Source organism: Varroa jacobsoni, unplaced genomic scaffold (assembly GCF_002532875.2).
Source record: "Varroa jacobsoni isolate VJ856 unplaced genomic scaffold, vjacob_1.0 scaffold_887, whole genome shotgun sequence".
NCBI lineage: Eukaryota > Metazoa > Arthropoda > Arachnida > Mesostigmata > Varroidae > Varroa > Varroa jacobsoni.
Genome location: NW_019213789.1, coordinates 181,230 through 193,284, shown reverse-complemented (window position 1 = coordinate 193,284; position 12,055 = coordinate 181,230). Strand labels below are relative to the sequence as shown.

Sequence of the window (12,055 nt, the reverse complement as noted above, 5' to 3'; positions counted from 1 at the left end):
ATTGTTGGCCTAATTCCGTGTAACGTGTGCGAATTCGGCCGTAAACGATGTCCTGTTGTCGTTAGCAGATGATATCTAGTTGATGTTAGGGTGATCGATGTTGCTTATATTATGTTTTTAATTTTTGCCTTATTGGGATAGGATTGCTGTTGTGCTGATTGATTAGCTTTATTTATTTTTTGTCCACAAGTTGAATAGCATGGTGCTGTGATGTATGGATGACAAATGCATATAATCCTAGTTAGGTAGTAGTTGATTGTAATTGTTTTGATAATAACAACAGAACGCTGCGATGATTGTGAGCTCTGCTAGATTACGATGGGATAGGTGAGATGACGCGCTTCTTCTCCGCTAGCGATCCGCGCGCATTTTAGTTGCCCATCGACAAGTTACGAATTAGCTATTGCTAATTCCGATCCCAACAATTGCTTTTTAGTTCTTTGGGGTCTTGCTTTTACTGCCTCAACTTGTCTCATGCAAATGCCAGCACTTAGCCTAGGCTACCGTTGCTGCGTTTATTGCTGCGGCCTGCTATTGAAGTTCCAATGAGTAGTATCAATCAGCTAGATGTTCCTGGCCGCGGGGTCGTTTGGGTTTAGGGGCTTTTTGGGCTCCGACTGCTGCGGCGGCGGCGGTTTTCGGGTGACCTCTTTCCCTTATGTACATATATATATATATACACATATGTGTATATATATATATATATATACTGTACAGAGGTCTAACCGGAGGCTATATAGCCAGATTGACTTGTCCCGTTCGGGCATCCCAACATTTTCCGCCAGCTGAGCCTTCTTTGCTCTGTTCCTCCCTGTTACTAGATTTTCGCTTTGCGTAGCGGGCCATGATGACAACAGCAACGATGCATGAGGGGTTGTGGTGCTAGTCACAAACAGGAAGACTCAATTGGAGCCCACCTCCGTTATCGTCACCACCATCATCATGTCAGTGAACGGTTGCTTGCGCCCCCTTCAGCAACTGCGTACTCACGTTGTCTAAAAGACTCTCCGAAGACGAAGAGACAATCGATAGAACAACTGCTGCAGGCTTCGTATCGCAACACGTTAGGCAAGGCTAAGTCGCGCCATGATACGAGTCCTGCAACGCAGAGTGTTCTGTGTCCACCCATCTGCGTAGTTCATGAACTCATTTACAAGCCAGTCTGACGGGAGCGCGGGATGTTCAACGAGATGCCGTGCTCACTGCCGCTATCGCCTGCATCATCGGAACCTGCATTCTGACCACTGGCCTTAGCGCTGTTGTAGTACACCGGAAAGTCGGGTTCAAGGTCGAGATCGCCATCGGGGTTGTAGTTCGGTAAAGCCAACGGCACCTGTACAGACGTTAAGAGGAGGGACAAATTACCTCCGTAATATATCTACTTTTATGTGTTCTCTTAGGGATTCACTAAATGAGCTTAACGCTTATACCAGATATCTTCTTTTCTCGGACGTGCGTTTCATAACGGTAAGCTGCTTCGATGTAAGCGTGCGTTACCGAGCGTTCATCTACACGAAAACTTACGCACTTCAGCTTTGACGTAACTTTGCTGTTTGCAAAACTGGGCCCAATACGTACCTGAGAGTCAGTGTGCTTGGGACTGTGAGCCTCTATGCGGTGAACCTGAAGTTTTGGTCCCCAGTCGGCAGTAGGTTCCATGAGAACCTTCAGTCTCTACGAATAAGAAATAAGCAAAGTTTAAGGATTGGTTATCTAAGTTTACGCAAAGCTATTACGATTATACCATGTATGACAAATTATAGCGTCAAAAATGCTCACGTAGCAGATCCTATCATCGAATATCCCGCCGCGCATACCAGTAAAAAGAGGTCAACGCGTACGTGTCACTTACTAACTTAACTTACGGTTGCATAATCTCCTCGAGATCGGCTGAGTTTATAGATTGCAACGCCGGGTATGGCTGAAACCGACACTAAAGAAAGGGTCCAGCCAAGAGCAGTTGCCCATCCAGGGTAGACATATCCACCGTATCTAGTGGGTTCCATCTGATATAACGAGAAGCCCAAGATCATCTACATTCAAGAACAAAAAGAAAAGGTAATTGGGCAACGATTAGCAAGCGTTACATAATATTTGGCAGATCAACTTCAGGGCAAGCATGAAAGATACGCACGGGTTATTATCCACAAAAATAAACGAGTTGCGCTTGTTATATCAGATAATGATAATTTGTTCGAATAACATTCACCAGACTCACCGAAATAAGGGATGGCACGACAAATTTCCAGATCAGTTTCCAGTAAACACGTGGGAATGGATATTTTTTGAGCATGACCTTAATGTCATCGAGGAAACGATCGGCCTCGTATACCCAACCTATGACAATCACCTCGGTAAGACCGATCGTTAGAGCCGAATAACTGGCGACGTAGTCGTCCATCAGTTGAAGCACGTACATACCACCTCGCGTGCAAATCACACTGCCTAAAGCGAACATCGCACTGCAGATACATAACAGCACGAGAGGTTTTCGATGGCGTAGACGCTCTGGCCATGTGTCAACAATTGTAGTAACCACAGTTTCGACAATAGTAAACTGTGTGCCCATGCCAAGGGTCATCAACATGAAAAAGAATAGGGTTGACCAAAACGGAGCCAATGGAAGACGCGCCACAGCTTCCGGATAGACGACGAATGCGAGACCTGCGCCTTGCGATGCCACTTCACTAACCTCGATACCAAGGTTGTGCGCCATGAAGCCGACGATTGAAAAGATGACGAAGCCCGCAAAGAACGAAGTTCCACAGTTTCCAATACAGATGAAGAATGTGTCCCTGTAACATCGGAACACCGAGTTTATTATCGTATGAATCCGCGCCAAAGTTTTGATCGGTCAGCTACATGGGAAAGCTTTGCGCCAGCCACTTTTTTCCTCTTTCTTGGGTTCGTTCAGTTGAGTGAACAACTTATACTGACCCAGATATGCAGTTGAAATCAATACCAATAATGAGCGCCAGAAAGTGTCTACTAACTTGAGACAATTGTTGTGAAACTTGTTATAGCTGGCAAGTGTGATGAGGCCCCCCCAACACGGCGAGAGTGAGAAGAAGATCTGCATCGCGGCATCACCCCAAACTCGGGCATCGAGAAGCCGGTGCCATTCGGGGGTTAGGTAGAACATGATGCCCTTGTCGGCGCCGGGCAGAGATAGTCCCCGAATTAGAAGGATTATGAGTACGACGTATGGGAAGAGTGCAGTGAAGTACACTACCTTGCCCATGGTTTTCACGCCACGTGACAAACAGAAGAAGACGATTGCCCAACAAAGGAAAAGGCATACAACCAACTCATAGCGAATACCGCCTAAATCGTGCAGTCCCTCGGTCAGGTCCAGAACGTAATTGCTGCGAGAATGAACAAGCATAACAGAATTCATTTAGGTTGAACAGCTTCTTCTTTCTGTCCCAAACTTCTTTTTCCAGCAGAGATCAATATTACCATATCCGTAATTTGTTATTAGTGCACGTAAAAGTTTCTACTTACTGGAAGTATTCGTCACTGGCTGTTTTACTCCACACTTTGAGTGCTTTATATTCAGCGTACGTCTTATTGTCGATCTCGTGTGGGAAGAAACAGGTACCGTTCACGTCCAGAACTCCTTTATGTGCTGTACAATTGGTCCTTGCAAACCTGCACCAGTTGTTTTGGGCAAAATAAACACAAGACAATGTCAAATCAGGAAATTGAATGAAGCTAAGTGATCTAAACCTCCTCTCTTTACAAATATATTTTGCTATACTGCTCTCTACGGCAAAACTGAGCCCATACGTATAAGGCGCAAAGGCCTTCCAGGTGAGAATGCGACCATGTTGATACTCCAAACGAAGTTACTAGTTGCTGTTCTATATCGTTAAAAATTATCAATAAAAACCTACTTCTGACACATGTGAGTATTCCACTCGTTTTCACAGCCTTTCCATGGAAGGTCGCTAAACATTGAAGTAATCGAGCTCCATAAGTAGAAAAAGGCCCATGCTAAAATCATGTTATAGTAAACGCCCACGAGGGACGACATTAGGAACATCGCGTAGCCGATTCCTGGAAAGGAACGAATCCAAAAAGCAATGATTATAGTTATACGTCACAGATAACATCAATATGGGTACGTATCGTTACCGACACGGAACGTAATTAGTACATTTCGCATAATGCTTTTCGCGCAGATACAAATTATCTGGCCAGGCCCTGGCCTTATAGCTAGCTTTCCAAGCGATCATCTTTCATTTAGCTTCTGTTTGATTTTGCCATTTGGATGACATGTGTATGATCTTTCTGTATTCTTTTGTCGTTTTCAAGCAAACAATGATACCTTGGAACAGTGGCGAGACTTTCCAAATTGTTATCGGTCCCTCGCTTGCGTATTGACCGAATGAAAGCTCCATGAAGAATAGCGGGATTCCGACAAACGATAACATCGTAAAATACGGAATCAGAAACGCGCCTGCAAATATAGTAAATGATGTTGAACGTTATGTCGTCTCAAAGCATTACGAGCCCACTTTTAACGTAGTAAAATAATGCATTCTAATAATAGACGTTTAAGTTTGAGATTGTGATTGCCATGATGGAAGTTTCTTACGGTACTGCTGCATTAGCCGCCATGGTCTCAGCTTCGAAGGTCGCTAAATACATAGAACTTCACCGAGGTAAAAAGAGTTGCATAAGGAAATGTTGCCCGCAGTGTCAAGCTGACAGATGATCTTGGATCGTACTTCAAGGAGCGGGACAAGTGTCTTTTCGTCAATAGGCGTCTAACTACGTGTTTACGTTCTGCTGTGGGCAATTCATTCAACCTTCGTCCTTTGTTTTCATTGACGCTAACTCGTCGCTTATTATTGACAACAGTCACAGTGCGGCAGCCTGCCAACACTAAAGACGAACGACAGACATATCGTACTTCGGTAGTCAACAACAATTATTTAGCTACTGCTTTTCGAAACGCAACAAAGCAATAGTAACCGATTAAGACGTTCAGGGGTTTTTTTGAACAAACATATCACGAAATCGACATCTTCTGTACGATCACTGTAGCATATTTAAACATGCCATTGATTTCAACTTATTCAGAGTACGAAAAAAATCAAAGAGGGCGAGTGTTTCTGTGCCATTTTTTCCTATATCACGTATTATAAGGTAGTTTTTTAGCTGAAGGTGCAGCATTTTCTCCAGATCATGAAGTAGGAGCAAAGCCCTTTTAAAGCGAACTCGAATATCAAAGCCGAGGCAAACTGACAAACTGTTGCCATTATGTAGGTACGTTAATGAAGTCCTGAAATCGAAAGTGCTTGTGCTATCTGAGATGATTTAGAAATTCAACATAATACGAGCTTTCTTGAAAAGAGACCTAATCATTATGAGCCTATTATAGTGGGTGCCGGCGTAAGGCCGTATGCTTAACTTTATTCTAGGTACTGTATTTACACTAGCTGCTTTATTTATTCAGGAGAATCTTTATACAAAGCTTCCACTTTTTTTTTCTAATCAAATCAAATTTAGGCTATTTTTAATAATAAAAAAAAAGGTTCTCTTCAAATTTCTCACTTACCTCCACCGTTGCGGTAACAAAGATAGGGAAACCGCCAAATATTGCCAAGACCGACAGCATAGCTAAGACACGATAGTAAAAACTCGAACTGCGAGCCCCAGTTACCTCTTTCCTTATTTTCATCAACGTCCTTCGATGGCGTGACGACGACTGTGGGTACGACATCTTGCGACATCAACGCTGCGCTACTCGCATTATTCGTTTGCTGAAAATTTGCAAAGCGAAAAGTAAGAGGGGAACGATAGGAATAAGGGAATTGTGTGAAGCTATATGGTAGCCATCAAAACTTCATACAAAGATGCACCAGCCCAACCAAAGTGTACATTTCTGCTAGCCATGGTGCAGATAAACGCAATGTCCAACAGAAAAACAGCTACAAGAGCGTCGCTGGACGCCGCTACTGCTTCAGACAGACTAAATCGGCTAGCTTGATGCTTTCGACCAGATTAACTACAGCAATAGAGGGCGTGATAGTTGACGCATCGTCCCAATCTTAGTAATAATGACTAACCACAACCTGTCGTTGTCCACAGATACACAGTAAATAAATGTTTGCTTCTATGAATAAATTTATGTTATATCGACCAGAAAAGACTGACAAGCAACTGTAATTACGCTTATATCAGGGTACAATACACTAGACTACGCTGCTTACCAATACCGATATAGCTCTGTATACTGAAGACACCTGTTCTAGTTGCCAACGGTCTCAAGGTTTAAGCCAACAGGGGCTACCGGCGTCTGCTCGGTCGACATACAACGTCATCAGCCTCCTTTGTCGACGATTAGACACCTCGGAATACATGCGGGAGGACGACTTTCGACATAGGCCTTCGAAAGAAGTCCTTGCCACAATGGATTGATTCGCAAACGATGAAAAATTTTTTTTTTTCGCCAAAAATAACAGCAGGGAAAAAGCCCGCTTGTACTCTGTAGCAATAGAAAGGCAGTAACACGACTTGGTCGTGAAAAAACGTCGAACAAAGGGGCATTCTGCTGTTTTAGGGATGTTTTCGCCCTTGTGTGCGATTTCAGGAGCTTGGTAATCTACTTTTCAGACGCTCGGACAGAAAACTGGTTCCCATTATATTCTCTTTGGTAGATACTTTGTTATATTATTATACCGTCATATCGAACGCCGCCTCCGCAAGGCCGTGTAGCCACTTGTAACGCTTGTCGATTATTAATAGTAAGCACCTGATACTAATTCATGCACGTCAATGCCATAAACGACGCACGCTCGAGTATTTACGTATATAGCGAGTCATGTTTTCATCAGAAGGGTAAGTTGAAGTGTTTCTTGGCGGGAGGGGAAAACAAAGGCACGCGCTGCGTGTAAGGACAGGAAAAATGAGCAACGTTATTGATGCGCACTCACTCAGAGTGAGTGTCTTCTTAATAACGTCTATTTCTACTCCTACCCAATGTTTGTTCAGAAACCTCTGAAATAACAATTTTAAACATGCAATTTTCTGTTCCGATTCTTCTTCAGAACTTGCCCAGACTTACATGAACTTCCTGGATAGTGTTGATAATAACAAGTTTAGCTCAAGTAGTCAATAAAGCCGTCTCTTCCACCTACTGTTTATTATATAACTACCTAATAATATTCAGAACCGTTGTCAAGGCCAGCTGCTGCAAACAGTAATAGTAACATTAAATCGTAATTTAATAAACAATATTAAGGGTAAGAAACTCGTAATTGGTAGAAGGGACGTCAAGCGTCGAGCCAATGGCCAGTTTATGCTGCATCGATGTGGAGGACTTGCGTGAGCGCGCGAGTTGGGAACAACGGAAACTTTTCGTACGACGTACCTCAATTGTCTGAACTGTAATCTTGGGTTTCTTTGATGATTTCGGTTTATCAATTATGCGTGAATCTTTTTGATAGCTTACTTTTAAGCGTCACCCACAAAATGCTAGGAATAAAACCAACTGTCGCTCCTGCTCTGCAGGAAAGCGCATTGCCGAGATGGTTCCAACACAAATTTCCAAAATCATCAGTAACAGCCTGGCAACGAACTTGCTATTGTGGGGGTGAAACGACAACGGAAATCCCGTCGACCCTCGGCGAGGCCCATTCCGGAGATTTGATTTATCGCGCATTTTTTTCGCGCAACTTTTGCAGCATAGATTAGACATAGATTACAGCTTGTTGTTTCGACAAATGATCATTCGAGCAAAACACGATAAGATGTAGTCCTAGTGTAGGCTATCGCAGTGGGAAGGTTAGAAAGATCCCTGGTCCTCCCCCGCAGATAGCAATAGCAGTAGCGACGAGCAGGCTATTAAATTCATAGCCAAATGACTGTCTCCGAGAGCCTTGTACCTGCAATTACTTATTTTCTTTGTAGCACCACCGCATTTTCTCTACAGCCGATGATTACTGTAACGTTATTTCCACCAGTCCTATACGGTAGTGCTAGCCTACCATTAGAAAGAAATATATTTTGGGTAGCTGTTGACAATATCTGGCAACTTGGGCCTAGCAGTCTCCTAATGCGCGCTCGACTGAAGTGTATGATAATTGTTACGGACCTTGTTTGGCTAATCTATAACAGCTGGACCTTTTTAGGCTCTACTTGCTCGAGGTTCGATTGAGATTGTTACATTTAGCTTCCGTAATACGTGTTTGTGTTGCCAGATGTTGATAGAATAAACTATGTTTGATGCGAAATGTTTGACCGTTTCCAAATAGTACGTACGACGCTATATTGTTATCAATATATCACGCCCTAATGAAAGGCTCCAGAATAAAGATGATCATCAAATAATATCTCCTAGCAGGCTATGAAACGTTAGCTATCGTATCGGCCTAGTCGGAAAATCCCATAAGCGATCGAGGCTCTGCTAGTAGGTCACGTCAATAAATATAAATACATTAATTAATAGCATTTGTTGATTGTGCTCGGGACGAAATAGAAATAAAAGCGAAGGTGTATTCATAGATTTGCTGATTGGCTGGCCTGATTTCAAGGGAAATTGCGTACACGCCGTTAGTTGACAACAAAAATGGGGTTCGCTTGTGACCGTGTTATAGCCGTTCGAGATTAGATACGGTCGATCAGGTAGCAGTAATGCACCAGGCAGCGATTATTACAATATGCGCCATTGTAACGGTTCTGGTGGGAATGTCGAACGGCCTACGCGCTGCATTGAATGTATTCATCCAGGCTAACTCGTTCGAGATCTCGTGGGCAAACGAATGGTCCGCCCAAGAGTTATCTTCGTTACTATTATCGTTGTTGTTGTTGTTGTTGTGTATGATAGAGGGCTGCGTTCACGGAAGGCCACCCTCAGTAAGCCGCTATAAGGGGTCATGCGACCCGTTACGTCGCGGTTCTTGACGGCAGAATGTGTGCGTTATGGAGTCGATCATGACGAAATGTCCATGGTCATACGTATGTAGGCATAGTTTCGTATCGGAGTCAATGAACCATGACAGGGTGACATCCCGCACAGCTTCACAGAGTAATGCAAATGTGAGAATACCCAACCAAAAAGTACAGGAGGTTCGAGTACTGGACAGAGCAAAATTAATATCAAAAACAGGAACCTATTGTTGACCTTATAAACTATATAAATTGAAGTTCAGCAATACGAAGTCGTATCACAATCGAAACGCAAAACAAAATGAGGAAAAATTAATTCTTGGGAAGATGGTACACATTTTGAATCGCTTCTTTGATATATGGCCCAACTGATATTCCATGGTGCCTACTAGATAAATTGTGTTCCGGGCGGCTTACATCTGGCAACGATCTTGGAATGAGGCGAGTCAATACAGGCATGATGCGGCCATGTGAGAGACATTAACCTCGTTTAGACGCTCATAAAACAAGAAAACGTGCCGTGGAAGGTGGCGTAGGAAAAGCGTTTTTTTTTTGTGGAAAATGTTCGCAGTTAGCAACCTTACAGCAGTTAACAAGCTACGGTTCCACTTTTAAGTAAAGGGGGCTGTAGCTTTTATTTAGAATTACTACCTTAATTATTCAGCTATATAGGTGTTCCATCGTAGTGTGACAATGGCCAGCTCCGTTCTTTCGAAACGAGCTTGTCGTCACCATTAAAGGTTACATAGCAATTCGGATATAGCGGTTTTGGCGTGTGGTGTCTTCGGCATTCGTATAGCGTAACAATCACCATCACCGCAACAATATTTTTTTTTTTTGCTGCTTTTGTCTTTGGTCTCTAAATACCAGCAAAGCTATATTTCACTAAGTTTCTACTGCAATTGTTCTAATTGCCGCCATCTTCAATTTTCGTTGACATCTGCTTATAAACCCAATTGTACCGTACATCATTTTCACATCGAGCTTTCTGCAACATGTAAACATGCTTGGGCTACTTCAACTGTAAATGATGTAATAGATGTTGCGGACGTTAGTTGGTAGAGACGTCAAGTATGAACTATTTAGTGGAGAAATCGCTAATGCAAGAAATGTTAAAATATTAGTTACACAACCCAGGAAAACCGAAGTCGTTTTATAAAATTTATGAAGTTTTGTAATGTGTGTTCAGCGTTACATAAATAGGCAAAATATCTCGACTCGGCGAAACACAGAATAAGACACTTTACACAGTTTGAGGTACAGCTCTCTCTTCATATCACACTTATTTATAGATATATTCAGACATTTTACACGATCTTATCGTTTGCACAGATATGCATCATTAATATGGCGTAAGTTAGAGAGGCAACAGGGTTACCCTGACCGTACACGATTTTAGAAAGGACTTACTATAGACAAAGATGCGGTTAAAAGAATTTACAAAAATTATGGTTCAGTGCTCTTCGCTCCAATTTTGAAATCTATGGGGGCAGGCACGGGGGGGGGGGGGGGGGGGAAGGTAGTCAAAGGCAAAGAGACACAATAAAAAGACACACCGTTACCATCGCAATGTAGTTGTAAACTCACTCAACCTGGAGGGCTTTTACTAATACATCGCCACTGTCACAATAAAGATGAAAAGCCGTTTACATAAGTGTTAAAGCCGCGTAAACGATCCCTTCTCATCTCGCACCGTCGTCGTCTGACAAGACGAAATGGGAAACGGCAGGGTATAGGGGGTCTCTACAGGTCAGAGAAGTAGAGGATTTGACCACTGACAGCGCCACTGTCAGTGCTGAACCCAAAAAAAGAATGGCCCAGTAGGATGATAGAAAAACTAGTTGGACGGAAATGGAATTCGGGGTAGCTATGGCTATCGCATATCAGAAAGAACAACCCGTAGATCGGAGTCCTTGGAAAAGCTTGAGTAAACGCTACCGAATTAGCGGAATGGCTTTTACAAGTGACTGTTTGCCAACCTGTACTTGAGGATGGTCTTTGAGAATGTAGTTACGATTCAATTGGTTACGGTAGAGGTAAGTCCACTTACAAGTACCAACGAGAACATCGGCATCTTTACATGCTACCAAAAGCCGTGTACATACATTTATACTGGGCATTACTATTTGGCTTTCAGACATTACGCATGAAAGGTGCGCTGATTTTTCTCTGGCCGAGTCCGAGACCTCAGATATTTGTCATTCACAGAAATCATTGGCTTCTGGTCTTTATATCAGTTTTAATTTTCAAGAGTATTACTAATGTAATGCGGGTTAACGGAGTCCGTATTGCATTTCCGCACCGAATATATAAGATGGTGCTATGAACGAAGCGGCACTTCCCGAGACTTGTTCGCAGTAAGTGGTTGAAATACAGAATAAATGCACCTTTTATTGAAAAAGACCATACGTTAAGCAGTAAAACTGAAGTCGCCTTTTTTAAAGGCAAGTCAAGATTACACCAATGCATGCATGCAGCACGTGCAAGGAATTGACTTTCAGTTAAATAAGCCATGAAGCATGCCATCAGACAATCATTCGCGTGAAACACCGTTAAGTAAGTCGCTTGCGGCAGAGTCCCTCCTGGCTAAAGGTCAGGTCGCGGTAGAAGAAGATGCTTCTTCTTTTGGAGGATTTCAGACCTCTGTTACCTTTTACCATGATTTTGGTTCGTTACTTTAAGCAGTCATGGATGCTAATTTGGACATAAAGCAACCAACATCCAACTTTCTCTATTCAAGTTAGTCAGTTTCTCTCATTTGGAGATACTATGTTCAGTTTAATAAATTGAGAGGACCCGGTGAGATGAAAGAACGGGGTGTATTTGTGATCTGTACTGTTATTCTCAGCTAACGTTGCAGAATTGTGCCATTTTTTTTTATCTTTGCTATATTTCATCACAATTTGAAACAGAGTATCGTTTGGTAAGACGTTCGTGTCAGGTTGACATGTTATGTACAGATCGGCCTAACGAGTTTGATATCATGACAACCACGAAAAACTACGAAGGTAGGGTAGCTAGAATTGTAATTCGGGGACTTAAACACGGCTGGACATTAACTGATAGTTTCGAGCTGCTAAGCGTCATGCGATGCTTTCCGGGATCAGAATAGAGTTACGCTTTCGAAAATGTGTCCTTTTTTCGAAACTGTGCCGGA

The 12,055-nt window shown here is 42.8% G+C and overlaps 1 protein-coding gene across 3 annotated transcripts in view; it reads right to left on the bottom strand.

Moving 5' to 3' along the window:
* Positions 1-147: 147 nt before the first annotated feature.
* LOC111264697 (sodium- and chloride-dependent glycine transporter 1) overlaps positions 148-12,055 on the bottom strand; it is a 40,330-nt gene continuing 28,422 nt past the window's right edge. For 2 of the 3 annotated variants that reach the window (XM_022840789.2, XM_022840790.2), the window contains exons 2-10: positions 5,567-5,771; positions 4,331-4,462; positions 3,897-4,059; positions 3,505-3,651; positions 2,994-3,365; positions 2,219-2,795; positions 1,866-2,033; positions 1,579-1,674; positions 148-1,333 (exon numbers count right to left, since the gene is read on the bottom strand). In XM_022840789.2, the coding sequence (XP_022696524.1) occupies positions 1,151-1,333; positions 1,579-1,674; positions 1,866-2,033; positions 2,219-2,795; positions 2,994-3,365; positions 3,505-3,651; positions 3,897-4,059; positions 4,331-4,462; positions 5,567-5,771 (2,043 nt within the window). In that variant the 3' untranslated portion in view covers positions 148-1,150. The remainder of the gene's footprint in view (positions 1,334-1,578; positions 1,675-1,865; positions 2,034-2,218; positions 2,796-2,993; positions 3,366-3,504; positions 3,652-3,896; positions 4,060-4,330; positions 4,463-5,566; positions 5,772-12,055) is intronic. The other variant, XM_022840792.2, reaches the window with a different exon arrangement.